Below are 18,335 nucleotides of genomic sequence, written 5' to 3' on the forward strand. Positions count from 1 at the left end.
CAGCCAAGTAAGCAGCAGCAAGGTGAACTGATGTTTGTTGGCGCTGGCGCGCTTGCCCTTGGGCACGCTGCCTTCCGGTTTCTTTAAACTTTTCTTTTTTTCTTGTATACGCATGGATGCAAAGATCTCGAAAGTCTACTATAGCCCCCAGGGCTACTGGAAAGGAATTGCCGCGATAAAAAAATTAGCCGAGGCCGCCAAGGTTTCCGAAGATGCTGCAAAAAAGTGGCTAGTTAAGCAGGCCCTTTGGCAGATCTACCTTCCGGCACCACGATACGTTCCTCGCCCAAAATTCGATGTTTCTTCTCCTAACGCGGTCCACCAGGCGGACCTTCTTTTTCTGCCACACGACAAACTGCCGCGAGGGCGAAAAGTTTACAAATACGCGCTGACAAAAAAGCCGAGCCTTTGACCTCCAAAGATTCAACTGAGGTTGCAAAAGGTTTTCAGGCAATTTACAGGCGAAGTGCACTAAAATGGCCACAGATGCTTCAAGTTGACCCCGGTCGCGAATTCATGGGAGCTATTGTTGAACGTTTTAATCAAACACTGGCAGGGCGCCTGTTTGGTTATCAGTACGGTGTCGAGATGAACCTGCCATCTGGCCAGCGGTCGACAGAAGTTGTTGCCGCTCTGAACAACGAAGTTACCAGTCTTACTGGAAAAAAACCTGCTGCTGCAATCAAAGAAAAGGCTGTTACGTCCAAACCATCCTCAAAATATACAAGGCCTGTTGGCAAGAAAGAAAAAAAACTCCCCTCTCTCATTAATGTGCGCTATCTCTACCAACCTGGCGAGCTGGAAGGCGGCGTAAAAAGGGCTACAGATCCGATTTGGTCATTAAAAGTCTACAGCATTGAAAGGTCTGTTACTAAACCTGATCAGCCGGTGCTTTATTACTTGCACGATGGCCCCAAGCGCGGCTTCGTGCGTGAAGAATTGCTTGTTATTCCTCAAAATACACAGTTACCACCAGAAAAGCTATAAACGTTCTGTTTATGTCGGCTTTGGTTCGCAAAACTTATACCCGTAAGCATTTGTATGTATCCCATCATCCGCTATCAATCGCTTTGAGTCAAAAGGCGACAGCGAGACCTTGTTGAGATGCATTCCGTAAATCTCATGACCCTCGCTTCTAAGTATGTTCATTCCATGCCATAACTGCTTAGTGCCAGAAAGCGTTTCCTTATACTGTTCATGCATTATTTGCTTCTTGACAACGCTCTTTTTTACACCCTTCGCTTTTTTGATTTTTTTTGGTCCGCAGTTTGCGTGCCGTAAATGATAGAGTACATTTTGGGTCTGAGACAAACACACTTTGATATGGGAGTTCCCGCGCATTCGTCTTTCATTTTTCCCAAGACCTTTTTGTTTTCTTCACTATGAAGTATATTCTCTTTTGGGTAATCACTTGTATCATACAAGTTTTGTTTTGATAAATATCTTCGTAAATATCCTCTGTTTCAATCTCCAGAAGAAGGCTGTCAGTGTCTGTATACAAAAGCTCGCAGCGCTGCTCGTACTCCATTTTCATTTCGTTGTAAAAGAAGTCATACATCAAAATCTTGCTTACGTCAAGGATAGTCATACCTGTGTAGACAGGTTTATTGAGAAAAAGTCTGCTTTTCCGCATGTCTATTCCTACCAGATCGTTTGGAAACAGAACGTGTCTTGAGTACAATGGACTGGCAACCAGTTTTCTTATTTTGTTCGTTTCTTCGCTTTGCGCTATTTTTATGTCAACACGGTTACGCAGGTTTTCCATTGTTTTTCCGAAAACTGAGTTATTCATTAGCTTGTAAAAGTTTTTTTCAAAGTCGTTTTTCGCTTTTTTCCTGAATTCTGTGTTCATCTTTATGTACGGCTCCATCCAACATTCCTGTTCGAACTCCAAAACCCTGTGCACTTTTTTGAGTTTCATTCCCTGTTTCAAATAAAACTGCAAGTTTCGATAATGCACAACATAATTAGCTTGTCTTCAAGAGTTAAAACAAGCTTTTCGCTGTCTGGTGGGTCCAGATCGAGGTTTTTTATCAATTCCTTTTGGTAAGGTGAAAACAAGTCCTTATTTATTTTTTTTTTCTCAGGTGCTAATGGGTAGCTGTTGTGCTCTTCATGCAGTTCTGCAGGGTATTCGAGGTCTACCTCCAAAATCCAGCCGGTTTTTGCAAACTCCTTTTTTCTCATTATTTCTTTTTCAGTCGGCATAACTTTTTTCCATCTAAAACCACTTTTTGGCAGTGGCTTGCTCATTGCCCACCCGTAAAGGTTGTTTGCGTCGAGGTACATAATGTATTTTTTTGGCTTGCTCGGATCGAAGCCTTCAACATATGGATTGTTAGCCTTTGCGTATCTCTTGCTTACCATCGAAATCCCTCCACGCAGTCCTCTTTCGATAAAAAGGTGCATGTCAACCTCTGTAAGCAGCTCCAGCTCGACTCCCGTCTTTTTCAAGAGTGCATCCCAAGAAAGGCCAGGTGACGTAAAATAATTCGCAGGATCCAACCCGTACTGCTCAAGGCAGATTTTTCGAAAGTTTTCGAAAACGTCTGGCAACAAAGCGACGTCTGTTTGAACGTACAGGTCGTGGTAGTCGCCCAGCGTTTTGTAACCAAAAGCTTCCTATACCCTCTTCGCGTGATCGTACTCTTCGTCTGTTATATGATCGCCGTTAAGTTTGCTGTAAAACTTTTCTTTTTCAGGCAAACTTGTTTCGCTAAATCTATCCGATGAGTCCATGTACTCGTACGGATAGATCCCTTTTTTGAAAAGAAGTTCAAAATTTTGTGAAGAAAGAGATTTTGTTATATTTAATGACTCCTTTGGTGCCGCACTTACAAGTGAATCAAGGCTTCTTTGAAGAAAGTTTAAGCTGTCAATAAAACGCAGACCACCAAATGAAAATGTAATGTATTTTTCCATGTTGTTGGCGACGCATTTCACCTCTTTCTGTGTCGCTTGCGACAGCTTCGACATCGCTTGCATTAAATGGTGTGCATCATAGCCCCTCAGGTTGTGAAATACAACTGGTATTTGGTCCGTCGTTGGTTTTATTCGCATTTTCAGATTGCATGCGTTGTGCGCGGCTCCGCGGTACTTGCCTGTTATGTGGCAATGGTCCTTTACTGCATCTCTGAAGTTTTGCTGAGCAAAGATTGTCCGCAGCATAAGCAGTCATCTTGTTCTTCAGCCGCTTCTTTGTGTTCTTTTTCTGTCAATCTTTTTAGCATGAGAAACGAACTGTCACTTTCTTTGCATTGTAAAAACATTTTTTGTGCCATTGCCCATCATAAGTGTATTCGCTGCCTTCTTCACTTTTCCATATAGGCAAAGAGTCTAAAAAGTAGTCTTTTATCAAACTTTTTTCGCAAATATGACAATCAGTTGCAATTTTTCCCAATCTACTGAAGTCATCACAAGAGGTTTTGGCAATGACAATCTGTTTCTTATTGTTTTCTCTTCCTCTTAAAGACAGTTCAAAAACACTTCAACAGCATTTTCACCTCTGTAAACCACTGGTCGTTTGTTTCTGCCATCACTACTTACAACTGTGTAAGCAAAACCACATGCATCATGCTGTTCTGTCTTCTCGGTGTAGCTTTTTTGCTTGCTCTCTGTCCCACGCTCGCAGCCTGAAATCTTTCTGACCAAAGCCTCAAAGTCGGCATATATCACGTATGGCGCCTTCATCTGTTTGTGATGATTTTGGAAAGAAAGGGCGTTTTTCCCCTTTTCCGGCATCTCGATCCTTGTCGGCCTGCCATTAACACCATTGCAATATTTTTTGTGGTTCTCAAGCAAGTCCGCTCTTGTGAAACCGGTCAAGCACATCATGCAAAAGTGTTTTGCATGTTGATGTTTGCTCTGATCAAAGAGTAAAGCGCTTACTTTTTTTACAAAACAGTAGTGCTGAATTAATCCTGATTCAATCAAAATAAGGCAAATACGAGGAATGGTTTTTTCTTTTTTGCTTATTCTGTGCACAATCACACGATTGTCTTCCCAGCCAAAGACATTTATTGCGAGTTTGCTGTTTTGCGCCTCAAGCTTGTCAATCTGTTTTACAGGTGTTGGAAAATCGATGCCTTCATAGTTAATTCCGTCGTTAACAGGATATTTGCTTGTTCTTTGCAAGTTCTTTCCATCACTTGGTGGAAATAAAGCGGCTCTTAGAGCCCACTTCAGGCATTCGTTGTCTCTGTTTTGTACGTTAATGATTGCTTTCTTGTTTGCTAAATTGGCTGGGAGAGGTAAGTAAGTTCCTCCGCGCAATGGCTGATAGCGTGCATCATTTACGTACGCAACAGTTATTCTTTCAAAAACCCACCCTGAGCCACGCTCTGACCAAGCCTCAATTTGTCCCTTTGATCTTTCAATGAATTTATCAAACTCTTTTTTTATCTCTTTTTTGTTGTGTTCGTAAAAAACGTGCGGTTCTTTTTCTTTAAAATAATGCTCCATCTCTTGTATTCAACCAGTCTCAAAATTTTCTTTTGTAAACATTATTTTCATTTCAAAACTTACTTTTGCGCTTTTCAAGTCTTTTATTTCATTCTTTACCAAATCAACAAACTTTGATTTTGTTTTCTTTTGAAAGACAAAATGGTCTTTGCTGGCCGGGCCACCCTCTGCTATGGTCATTTTTCACACGCGTAGCCATTCCTTGAAATCAGATTGGACCAATAAAAAGTTATTGTTCCATTGTGGATTTCTTTGAAATTCGCGTATTTCTCTCAAGAGTGCTTGCAAAACTTCTTGCGAATAACTTGCAGCAGTCATGTTGGTGTATATACTAATGAAAAATAATTGTTCAATAGAAAATAATTTCTGGCACAGCAAGACAGCTTAAGATTTGTGAGCGCTAAAGCCGCAGAGATTTTGGGTGCCGCTCGCGATTTTTTGCACACACATATACGGTGGCGCATTTGGACACTAATCGAGACAAGGAGCGAGGCGAGCCCGGGCGAGCCGAGTGAGTTGTCTCGATTTGTGCCAAATGCGCCACCGTATATGTGTTTATGTTACGTGCATAGCTATCTTTCTACGTCCATCTTTCCACATCATCTTTCGACAGCAACTTTCGACGTGCTGTTTGAAATGAGCCTATCAAAACCGATGGATACCCTTGTTGTTTTCACCCACAAGGTCAAAAGGTCATGCTGGTGGGCTGTGATTGGCGGCACCAAACACTAAAAGCGGGGGTAATACTTCCTCGTCAGCATAACCTCAATTTTAGTCCTTCTTTGCTCATTTTGCATTTTGTTGATCAACAGAACCACCTTGTGATTCATAAGAACTTAAAAAAATAGATTTTTTACCGAGAGGCTCTTCGGTAAATTAGGTATAAACAGAGAATTCAAGACTAAATCTGTTTACTTTTTAACATACGCGGCCGATTTTTGTAGTAGAATTTGGTGGCCATGGACTGTTTCAGGTGTAAATTAAATTGTATATGTTTTTGAGTAATAATCAAAGAGCTCTTCGAGCCACGACTGAATTTTTTTGCCAAGTTTAAAAGTTTAGTTTTCATTCCTTGAAAATTTATGAGCAGCAAGTGATTCAAACATTCGTTTGATGCACACGATAACAGATAAACGGCGGAATGTCAATTACATTGATATAAGATGTTTTCGTCTCACGTGACTAAGTGCGCATAAGTAGCGCAGTCGGGTAGGCATCTGACTGCGGATCGAGAGGTCGCGAGTTCGAATCCCAGAGGAGAGAGTTTTTTTCTTTTTTCCTTTTTTTTTTCTTTTTTTAACCTATAGCACTAAAATGGTTTGTTTATTATATCGCTCCGTAGGTATGCATTGCAGAATAATTTACGTGTAGGCTGTTAAGTAATAACGCTGTAAACAAAATATAATAGACTGATTCAGGTACAAATGTAATATTGTGCTGTTTCATCTGAAAAGCTTTTCCTTTTCTTGGGAACAAGCAGCCACGCACTCGATTTTAGCCAACGCTCTGGTTTCTAGATAGATCCATCGCTTATGAAGCTTATGTGAAACCTGATTTAGTTTTCGAATGCTCCTACATTCGACTACATGTACTATACGCTAGCTCGAAAGATAGACACGAAAGTCATCGATCGATTAATGCATATTACTGGCTCTCAATGTTCACTTTTTTGGCGGTCGATTACTTAATTCTTCACGTAATTGTCAGCCATATTTTGTTTCTTTGCTTCTGGTTTTTCTTGTAAACCCCTTTAAATTTAAAAGACCGCCTTTATACGGCCGCTTTTATACGACCGCCTTGCTACACTATTTCTACAAGTATATCTGCTGGTCAGCGGAGTTGCAATGAGAAGTTTACAGATGATGGACCAACCGAAAACCGACCAACCAAGGCTACCCACAATACTCCTGAATAAATTCAGTCGTAAAAATTAAAGCTGCCTTTCATATCAAAAGAAGTATTTTCAAAGAAGTAAGCGGTTTGTTTTGACAGAGAAACTCGCATGTCGGGCAGTTTGTTGTAACATGTTTCAGTCACGAAAGTTCCTCAACAATTGAAACATACTCCCAGCTTTTTAAAATTTTGTACAGACGTGAATTGCTTCATTTGCGAACTGGATCGAATTTGAAGATTGTATGGTGTGTGTAGCTAGTAAGCGGGAGCGATGAAAGGCGGGCAGGCTACAACTCACCATTTGCGTCGAAAACGATGTGTACATTAAGATCAATTTTAATTCACTGAAAATGTATTTCCGCATTTCGGTCACGCAAATTGGAGAAATGGCTAAATACCTCCATTTATATTTAAAACAATAACAGAATTTAGAAACTTAAAGATTGCGAGTCATGTTAATGCGAGCTTCGCTGTGTAAACAAAACAATTCTGCTTCCTTATAAATAATTTTTGGATATGAAAGGCGGCGTTATTTTAACGATATAAACACCATAAACCTGAATTAATTTTCTCTTGCTACACAAACGCATGCACAATTTGATTTAAACCTGAAAAGTTCATGCTATGTTGGCGAGAAGATAGCGCTCAGAAAGAAGTCGGCAGCACATTCTATCCGTCACGCTGTTTAATAGAGAATTTCACCTGTCGCCTGTTAGACCACAAATTTCTTCTTTTATACTTTTGAACTTATAAGGAACAAAATTCCCGGCTATTTTGTGAAGGATATGCTTAGTCCGATCGAAATTTCCCACACGCTAATATAAACTTTTTTTTTTCTTCTGAATCGATGAATTTTTATAAAAAAAAAAAAAATTAAAAAAAATGACCCCGACCCCGACCCCGAGTCGGCGTTTTACCGACACCCCTTGCGGAATGCGCGAAACATCTCTCTTTTCAATTTCCCGTGTTCCACGATAATAACTTTCACTTTGTTCCTTGGCAAACAGTTCCGTTATTGAATAGTTCATTTCTGCCGAATCCAAATTTTAAAATTCCCCATCCCTTGGTACTTGATAATAGCACACTCAAGTCCTTTGATGAAACTTACGAAACCATTGATAAGGATTTTACGCACCGTCTTCAGAAGGTATAAATCAAATTAATACAGTGCACGAGGTTTCCGATTCTAATGCCTTTGAAATTTTATTATGTGCTGTGGAAACGGCATTCCTCACCTTCTTGCAGGATGCGCTGTTAAACGCATTCGAGGTAGGACACCCAGTCCCTAAGTCAGTAGTCCTTTGGACGAAAGGACATGAAATGGTTGCACGCTTCTCCGCGTTGGCCTTGTCCCTGGCGCCGTTGCCGGTACCGTTATTGGTTCGCAACTTGGAGGATCTCGACTGCCCGCCAGCAAGTCGCCTAACGGAATTAAAACCAGCAGAAACACCAACAACAGTCCCCAAAGCCTTGGCGTTTGCCCAATGGTTGGAGGACCAGCATTTGGCTTAATTAGCAGGAGGGCATTTTGCGTGCGCATGCGTCGATATGGGCTAGTGCGCACGACAGAGAAGTTCTGCTATCGATTGTTTACATATTTTTCACAATTTATGGCCTAATTTTCCGCTCAAAATAAAAGGTGTTTTAAGTTTTATTTGCTGTATACGATACCAAGAGTCCTTGCTTTATCTTCTGACAACATCAAGCATACTTTGGTGTCGGCGTGCCGTTTATCTGATCGACTTTGGCTATGTGCATTAAACATTGCGCGTGGACAAAATGGGGACCGAATGTCGAGAACCTAAATACCTTGCCCATGTTTTTAATAGCTGGGAGATCTAAACGGAGAAAGCGCTACGGCTACTTAGTACTAAAATATAAAACAGCAGTTTTAACTATACGATGTTATAATCAAGTACACCAGGTTTGAGCGAGTGGTCATGATTTTGTTCAGACTTTTTATAAAACTGCAATTTCATCGTTCTCACGATGCAAAAATCTCAAAATCTAACCTTGATCTCCAGCGTCTACCGATGATATATGGAGCCTGAAGTACTTGAACTATCGTCTAATGCTGCGAAGGTAGCGTTAAAAAATGGTCTATTGTGGTAATTTTTAGCTTTCTTTAACGTACGTTCTCGCTGGTTTATTCTAACAGAGAAACTATCGTTTGTGATTATTTCCTAAAACTTAAGCATTGGTCAAAATAACTTCACATTTCGATGTACCACAATTATTCCGTTGAACAAGAAAAGAATTACTGAGATCGGTCTTAATTTTAAAGTGTTATGGTAATTCTTTGCTGGTAGACTATTTGTTTACATTTTACTATGTTAATTAGTACATTTTTGGCTCCTTTATCAAAATCTAGCCTTGATCACCAGTCAAAAAATAGCATAAAACGAACAAGCGATATATATATATTGTTCAGAAACGTTCTAATAACTGCTTCATAAAATGTCTTAAGAAATAATTTTTAACTATAAACAATGTTATTTTCAAATTTTCATTCAACGTTTATTTCTTTAAGATTGATGTTCGTTCTGTTATAACGACTGTTTTACTTCTGTGTCGCCTAAATGTGATTTAAAGAACTGTAGTTCTTGTTCCAGTAAACCCTGTTTGCCAGTCGAGGGCAAGTTGGCTTTGCTTTAGAGTCATCAGTGAGCTGCATTATCATGTGCAGAACACCGAAACATGTCTTTCCCCTCAGGGAAAACCCTTTTCTTTGGTGGCCGTTCCTTTAGGCAAAAAATCTCCCGACAAGCTATAATATTGCTCGCACTCTGCCTGTATTACAGCAATTGATTTGATGTGAAGTTTTGATCCTAATATATCACACTCCAGCATACGAATAAATGTTTTCCTCTTTTTACGGCCTGTTTGATTTTTGTCGGTGAAGGCTTTCCTACCTGTCCCACATATTTTCCCATTATTTGCAACAACGATCCCGAAGCAGGCCAGAAAATCTGCTTTTTAAGAGCCTTGCCACACACATTTACGTCTATATTAAATTATGTGACGATAAACAGTACAAAAAACAAAGTTTGAATCTTCCGCGCCATTTTTATTCCCAAGATCACGCGGTCTTTGTACAGCGGTTGCACGCATGCGCCCGCAAAATGCCCTCCTGCTGGCTTAATTTTGCAGCCTATCTCCTTTCAGTCGCCGAGGACGGCTTCAACTGAGGTCGTAGGAATGCTACGGGGGAAATTCACCGTAAGAACCTTCTCATGAACATATCTCGTTCTTTTACGTATTGTCAGTTGCTTTGTAAGTCTTATTCGTTTCATGCACTTGTATCAGGATAATTGTATATTTTGCCTTTCGTAATAGAGTATTAGCTTAAAACATATAATCATTTACTTAATCTTGTTGGTTACTATCCTACATGATTTTAGGATTCGCTTCGCTTTGTTTAACTATTTTGGGATTCGCTTTGCTTTGTTGAAATATCTAATTATTCAATTTGCTGTTTTCGTATTTAGCATGTTAATCATTTAAAAATCACTTACAAAAACCAACAGCACCTATTTAGCCAAAATAAGCTGTTGGCTTATAATTCTGTTCAGGTAATATTAGAAATTACAAAAGGCGTGATTTAAAATAATAGGTCGGTTCTTTTTACTTCCGAAGTTTTTCTGTTATGTATTTTTAGTAATAGCGGTTGTTTTGATTTATTAACGTAACTAATTACTTAAGAGTTCCGCGCTTGCCGCGTGTCTAAAGAGTGTTACATTTTCTCAGTATTAAATTTTGTTTTTGGAGTGTTTTGCTAAATGAGTCTCGTGCCGATCTCGCCTTTGCTATTCACTTGAATACGAGTAATTAACAACCTGTTGGTCGCTGACTCATCGCGTTTTAACTATGAATACATTTGCTGACACATCTAGTTTCTTTAATTAATGTTTGGTTACTTAATTTACTAGAGGTGCGAGCGGTCGGCAAGAAACTGCTCGTTAACACTTTCTAGCTATTCACTAGTTTTAATTTCGTTCGGTAGTTTTAATTTAGTGTTATTTTAGTTGTACCTTTCACCGCCAAGCAACGAACACTTTTGACAATTAACTCGGAAAGTTGAGTTAGAATTTTTATTAGGTTGCGCTATCCTCAAAGGACTTTATATTCTGTTGTATATAAACAACCGAACTTGTTATGCTTTTCGATTACGTTTCGCTTACGAATAAACTGCTGTTGGAACCAAGCTGAGTTGTTGCTGTTGCTGTCCGTTCAGTTCGTGGTTAGATCCCGGTACCCAAGAGTTTTACGGCTCTTCCTTGCAAGTGAGTGCCCCATTTGAGTCTAATCTTCCCCGAAATTATCGTCCCAGTACCTCATTATCTCAAGTTCAAGTTCGCCCGTTTCCCCGTACGCACACAAGGAAAAACCCACCGTTACAAATTATATTTGAAGATGAAATACGAAAGAATTTTGCTGTCTTTGACTGAAATTCCACTCGAACTGCGTAGATACGATCGCATGTTGTAAAGCCGATTCATGCAACATTGCTATCAACGCGAGGTCACGTCCCTAACGACCTAGGCTGATGACGAAATGGAATGGCGCTTGCATGTAGCGACCAAATTTGCCCTAATTTTTAACCGCTCCTAAGCTAAAAGAAGCCCCCATCTCTTGCATTTGTTTTAACTTCAATAATATCTTTGAAAAGAGCGAATAGATCGCCTTTCAGACACACGTGCGTTGAGATAAGAAAGCTGACATGTCACTTTTAAAATTGTTATATAACGTTTGTAAATGTGACAAGTCACGTTTTTTCCACGAGATCGCAAGTGATCACCCACAGCGGAAAGTAATCCCTTGAGAGATTAAAACAGTCCCTTGAGAAATTAAAAAAGTCCCTTGAGAGTTTACAAATATGTGGTTCCAAATTTTGTCTACATAACCCCTATTCTCCTACTTTAGCTTGTAAACAAGCAAAAACGTCGAAAAAAGGTGAATTGAATATTGCTACATAAGGCTTGCCATAGTTATTTGAATTGAAAATCATGATGCTAACTTCATTAAACTGAATGTGTTACCTATCTGGATGTTATTTGGCCTTGTTTATTGATAATAATGACAATAAAATGACTTTTTGAGGGAATATTGTTTATTTGCTCCCTTGGAGTGTCATTGCGCTCGGGCCACAAATGACACTGCGCGGGCGCAAATAAACAATATTCCCTCAAAAAGTCATTTTATTCCCTTATTAACATTATTCATTAAAAAAATTGCGAGAAAATGACATGCGCAAATCTCGTACAACAACAATTTATTCAAACTCGGCAAATATCATCACGCATTCATTCAAAACAAGGTCAAAGCCCAAACAACGTACAGGTTCCTCGATGTTTTAAAACTTTTTAGTCGAAAAATGATTCAGGCCGCGCGGAGTCGAAAACGACATGAGAGAACTGTGTCCCGTCCACCACCGCGGGCCCCCAGCACGGGCCGCACCAGGCGTCGTCCCGCGGACCCTGATCCTCGGCCGGGACGGCCCCGGGGGGGACCCCCTCGTCTCGTACGCCGGGCCCCCGAGCCGCCCGCCGGGCCCGGGCGCCCGCCGGGGCGACGGGACGGGCGGACCGGCGGGCCGGGGGGGGGGCCCGGGGGCGCGGGGGGAGCGGGGGCGTGGCGCGGGGGGGGGGGGGCGGGGGAGGAGAGAGCGGGGGGCGGGGGGAGGGGGGGGGGTGATGGGGGGGGGGGGGGGGGGGGGTGGGGGGGGGGTGGGGGGGGGGGGGGGGCGATGGAGGGGGGGGAAGGGGGGGGGGGACAGTGGAGTGAAGGAGTGTGAAATATAATCTGGCTAAACAGTCAAACGAATTGTCTGAATAAAAGATTCTGGGTTTTACCTCTTCCAGATCGAGATTTTTTCTGCTCATTCTACTTGTCAAGCTTTGCTTGAGCACTTTCAACTCGCAGCCAGCCAAGTGAAGCTGTTTCGCTTTTCATTTCACCACTTTCTTTCCCACCTCGGGAATATGTGATTTATTCACCTCCGGCTGCGCCCTCGGTGAATAAATCGCATATTCCCTCGTTGCCTCAAAATAACCCTTACATATAGCCATATAGACTGATTAAAGTACAAATGTATTAAATTGTGCTGTTTCATCTGAAAAGCTCTTCCTTTTGTTCCGAACAAGCAGCCACGCACTCGATTTTAGCCAACGCTCTGGTTTCTAGATAGATCCATCGTTAATGAAGCTTATGTGAAACCCGATTTGGTTTTTGAATATTCCTACATGCAGGACACTAGCTCGACAGATATGAAAGAGATCGATCATTACATAGCTTTTGCGGCTCTCAATATTGGCTTGCGTAAGCGTAAAAGCTCCTCTTGAAATGATGTGCAACCTGCACAGACTTCCAGCCAAACGAAATGTTGGCTAGTATGACTTCGTGAGCTGCTGTAATGACGAGCAACTACAGGAACAGCTGAAATACAAGAAACCACACGCCAAAATCCAATATGGCCTACTTGACACGCACCGACGACCTCATCCCCAGGCTCTCTCGCAGAAGACCACGTGACACAAGCAAACCCACACACAAATAAATAAATCACTTAGTTGATGCCAATGTGCGGGCTTTGTCCCCACAAAAATGGTGAAATCCAAGATGGCGGCTCTTATTACGTCATGTCGTCACAGCCAACAAAAATTATGTCATTTTGAAGAGTAAGTGCCGGGCTTTCTACTCAGTGCAAAATAATTTGGCTGCGCCTTAATAGAACGAAAACTCTGGGGAGGGGTTCCATCCTCGTGTACAACCCTTGTACGATAGCGGGGGGATGAATTTGCTTGTACGTCCGAGGGTTAATGCAGTCAGTACACAATTGTTATTAACAAGAAGCTCTTTGAGCTTAAAACTGCGCTGGTCACGTGGCCACTCTAGGGGAGCCATGTGGAGAGAACAAAAAATGCACCCCCCCCTTATCCCCTTTGTCTGCGTCAAACAATGTTGCGACTGACAAACAAAATGGTAAGAAAACACCTGTGATATTTCATGGTTGACTTGTTCCATCCGCAATTAAATATTTTTCTTATAAGCTGATGCTGGCCAAATTTAATTCCTACGATCCTGATCCGTGAAACCAAAAAATCACTTATCGGGACGACAGGATTTTTCGCGTGAAAGTTTACAACAACTGTCCCTGGGTCTCCAAGATCAATTCATAAGTACGTCTGGCTGCACGCCAGGAACGTAAGTATCAGTGAGAGTTTCGACAGTATTCTCCATTTGCATAAAACTGAAAACTGGCCCATTGACAATGTTTCGCAGTTTCAATACTGTTAGTATTATTTTTGAACCTGTTTAACAGTTCAAAATTTTTGCCTCTTTCGGTTTTCGTATTACAATAGGCGGTTGTAAAAATGCAGCGACTGACAAACTTTGTGTGACATTTCATGGTTGAATTGTTCCAGTCGCGATTAATAGTTTTTCTTATATGAAAATTCTGGACGAATTCCAACGCGCGGACTTTGAAGCTGTTTTTAACACAGAGGGTATGACGAATGACGTAAGCGGTACAATTCAGGGCATGTTTGTGAAGGGAATTTTTCATATCTCTAAAATCACAGGCAAAAAAATAGATAACCCTTAAAAGAGAAATACTTCGCAATAACTTTGTTTAGTAAAGACCAAAGGATTCGCAAAGATTTGAAAGGGAGCTAATAGCTTTAAAACGTTACGTGACTCGAGGTCTAGCCGATCGAAAGTGAAACTTGTCATGTTGGCACATTCTTTGACACCAACGTAATGGTATTTATTCACAGATTCTGGCCCGCTGAATTATATTTCTCTTTGAAAGCGCGGTTATTTAGCATTTTCCATGGGTCAAACGCTTCAAATCGAATAATTCACACTAAACATTCTTTGTAAAGACAAAAAACGAGAAATTTTTCCATTTGTTACTGATTTGCAGCTTCTAAACATCGCGTGACTTCAAGCTTGACCGAGTGGAGGTCTGGGTCTGGTCACCGACAAAAATAAACCCCGTGCAGAGCAAGAACTGCGCAGCGCAGTTAATTAAGCGTGTAGTCACGAGTTTCCTTTGCAGACGAAGTGTTAATGTATATTGATAGTGAAATAAACGTCCGTCTGGATTGTAAGCGAGTAATGTGCTGACTGTTGTGTGACATGTATGTGGACCACTCTTGACCCATGTTTCGACCAAGCCTGATCCATTCTTGTTTCCAATTACCTTTAAGAAGCACATTGATAAATGAAGACCCCTAAGCTGTGTAAAAAGTTCCTTTTGGTATTCAGGTATTGTCTATAAGCTTGTTGATTCTCTGTGCTACATGCTCTGGAATGGATAAAACGGATGTAGGGGAGGGAGGGGAGAGGAGAGTTATTGTCAACCCAAAATCCGATCATGCTACCTACTTCAACTATCACAGAACTTTTTTGGCAGCTGTCTTTGTAACAGTTTCCTGTACGGATAGTATGGTTTAAAAAGAATACAACACTGCAGATCTTAAAGCATTTGCTGGTTTAATAACAAGCTGTCTCTAGATGCATTTTATTTTTTGGTAACATAAATGGTTGGTAGACACAGTAAGTCACCCAAGAAAAAGGTCATCAAATTGCGATTCAACTCTTACAATGGACAGGAATCTTTCTTGGTTTAACTGGACAAAATAGCAGCTCTTGCGATTTGCTCATATCCAGATTTGAGAAGAAACCGGAACTGGGGATTTTCAGACAAACCAGCATTGCCCAGTTCCTCTGCTTCAAATAAGGATTCTAGTGAAGGAATAAACTCTGCGAGGTCAACACCTAAAAAGACAAACAACAATCATTTAAACAATCCTTAAACGTCAAAATAGCGAAAAGAAAATCAAATTCAAATAGTGGCAGCAACTTTCTGGGCCTAAAAATGCAAACAAGAATAAGAGATCCAATTCTTTTTACCGTCCACAGCATCCTTTTTTTTTGTTTCAGAAATGATTGTTGAGAAAAAAACCCATTAACTTTTGCTTCTGTGAATTGAATTTATTTGCGTGGAGTTGTTATTTTCATGAAAGTTTGTCTGTGTTTTTGTCAAGTCTGGACATTTATAAAGATGTTTTGGTATTTTCGTGCATATTATTTTTTCTCTCATAATTTGATATGCTTACATAATATTTTCAATGGCTAAAATACATCGAGACTTCCTACACTACATAATTTCAGTACAATACTCGGTTACAATTATAAATATTAAGATTGCACGACCGGGACAATCTTAACATTAGCAACATCATCTTGTAAAAGATCACTTAGAAACCAATAATCAAGGTGTCTTTGAATTTCTAGTGATTTTTTCCTCCAGGTGAACTTTTTGCAATTTGGATTACGTATTCTAAGAATGTCATTCACCCCTTCTTCTCAAGACTATTATTTTAAAAGTTTGACGCATTTTCATACGCGGGGTTCCCCCCTCCCCACCTGGTTACCCCACGGAGGGATCCAAGGTAACATTCCAATTTCATGCATTCCCTTTCAGTCTATGGAGCATCAGAGTCGAGCCTCACTCCAGTGCAATGTTTCTTAAATCGTTACTGGAAAGGGAATTTTACTACAAGGAATTATAATATACGATCAATCTGACAGCAGCAGGATCATAGCATATTTCAAAGAGTGTTTCAGGTCGCCAATCACCCCCTGTCGCTTTTTATTCCATGTGTAAAGGCCTGCTGCTACAATTTATGGACGAGGTCAAGCGTCCGACCAAGCATCAAAAGTGAGTGTTTTAAAAGTACATTCGTTAATCGTTTAATTTTTAGATATAACAAGGTCACAGAGGCTAAACCTATTAAGTAGTTAATTTATGTGCAGTTAGATCTTTTTTTATCTTGTAGACCGTGTTAATTTTTATTGCTTGTAACATAAGACATGAAATTGTATCTTTTGAATCAATAAAGACTATTATTATTATTATTATTATTATTATTATTATTAAAATCTCTCCAGAAGAAAATCTTTGATTGCTCAAAGTCGTCGCTACTTATAATAATCACCCATCTGTTTAAAAAAGAACAGTTGCTGCGTTGATAAATTTGGCACATGCTCTTTCTTAAAGTCATTCATAAAGATATTTTGATATTTTCGTGCAGATTTGCACTTCATATTTTGTTGATACTTGTAGACGAGCCATGATATTTCACTAAGGACATTTCCCTGGCTTTAAACGTTCTCTTTACTTGTTTTGGATTCTTGTGACCTAGCAAGGCGAGGTTTTGATGTTGTCATCTGAACAATGGCAAAGACTTGCAGCCAAAAAAATGTTTATTCTATAGTTTTAAAAATAAACAAATGTACACAGTGTTACGTTTCTTGGCCATAATGTACTAGGATAAAGTGTAGATCTTGAACAGTTGAACTATAATAGGAAATCATTGGTCGATTTTCTCTTTGGTTGACTACGTGAGTTTGTTTTAATAGGGAATCACATGACCACTTCAGTTCTGGGTAGTAAAAACTGTGAAGTAGAGGGGATGCAGAGTGTTTAATCCCGGGTTTAACTGATGCTGTGATAAATATACCAGTACGTGTTTAATTCCTTGGACAATTAAGCTTAAGGGTGGATTTATTTGGGGCAAAGGTTTTAAGCTCTCTCAGCTTTGTGTTTCATTTAAAGTGAAAGTTTATAAATTATTTATGTTTGCATCCAGAATGGCTTTAATTTTAGCTAGCTTTACGGGAAAATGGTTGTCACGATGAAAATACAATAAGCAATTATTGGATGAGGTTGAGCCTGATATTGTGAATTATCAAAACCGAGGTCTGTGTTATCTGTCTCAGCCTTCGGCAGATAACACAGACACGAGGCTTTGATAATTCACGATGTCATGCAAAAACCGAATTCAATAACTGTTTTATTATACATTTTCAAACAATTTGCTATCACTTTTTCTAGCGCCAGTCAGTTTTATATTGTGGTTCCTCCAGGTTCTTCTTCCTCAAATAATCATTCAGAATTTTTACACTTGTTTTTTGTTGTTCTCTTGGTGTTTTTAGAATCGTTATTCTCGATCAAAACTTTCAATTCCTCTACGGAAACGGAGGCGAATCACTCAGCCATACTTTCAAAAGCTTGACAGCACTACACGGACGAGGGGCTTGGAAACTAGGCGGACTTTGAACTCGACATGATAACCCAATAACTGCAGCAGATATTGGGTTGTTATGTGAAGTTCACATGCTACTGTAAATTGACTGAATGCTCTCGACCAATCACATGTTTCAAAGTAATTCTAATGTATAATAATGAAATTTTAAATGTTATAATAAGGTACAGTACCTTGCGTGTAGGCCAGTTCAACAGTTTTGAAGAAAACAGTATTCTTAGCAGATAACAGAGGGTCTTTTGCTGGAAGTGACGACCAGCTGTGAAGACAAAACAGTTCCGTCATCTTGAGTGAGTTGTTCACTTACACTGGAGAAAACGCGCATTCATTACCTTCTCTTAAAGCTTGTTAATATCCAGTATTGATTAAGAAAAAAACAAATTATTTTGTAAATGTTCAAATATTCCTTCTTGGTTTGGTTTTAAAGTACAAAACTGAGCAATACCATATGTTAAAGACTGAAGCACAGCCAGGATGGGACATAAAAAAAACGTTCACTGACTAAAATCTTAAAAATAATGAACTTTTGGCTGTCGTTCTACAGCCTTCGACAGCTAAAAATGGTATACAAAATGACTAAAATATATACAAAAAAAGGCGAGCTGAATAATAATAATAAAAACAAAGCTTAGTAAAAATGTGTTAATTAATTAAGCGGCTATTTTTTGAAAAGAATACAATAAATTATTGGCTAGGAATCGGATCGTCAGCATGCTCAGTAGCAGAGACAAAGGCTCTTTTCGCATTGGAAAAACTGTGTAGGCTTTGCACAAGTGTTTTACTCCACTTTCTTGAGGTGGAATCTCATTAGCGTGAGGCGGAATAAATTAACTGCGATGACGTCATAGACTCATGAAGAAAATGAGG

General features: G+C 40.0%; 1 protein-coding gene across 2 annotated transcripts in view; it reads right to left on the bottom strand.

Moving 5' to 3' along the window:
* Positions 1-14,833: 14,833 nt before the first annotated feature.
* Positions 14,834-18,335, bottom strand: part of LOC144637238 (nuclear pore complex protein Nup133-like) — a 241,123-nt gene continuing 237,621 nt past the window's right edge. For both annotated transcript variants that reach the window (XM_078496367.1, XM_078496368.1), the window contains exons 37-38: positions 17,642-17,727; positions 14,834-15,135 (exon numbers count right to left, since the gene is read on the bottom strand). In XM_078496367.1, the coding sequence (XP_078352493.1) occupies positions 14,984-15,135; positions 17,642-17,727 (238 nt within the window). In that variant the 3' untranslated portion in view covers positions 14,834-14,983. The remainder of the gene's footprint in view (positions 15,136-17,641; positions 17,728-18,335) is intronic.

Source organism: Oculina patagonica, chromosome 13, assembly GCF_052425735.1.
Source record: "Oculina patagonica isolate OP01 chromosome 13, crgOcupat, whole genome shotgun sequence".
NCBI lineage: Eukaryota > Metazoa > Cnidaria > Anthozoa > Scleractinia > Oculinidae > Oculina > Oculina patagonica.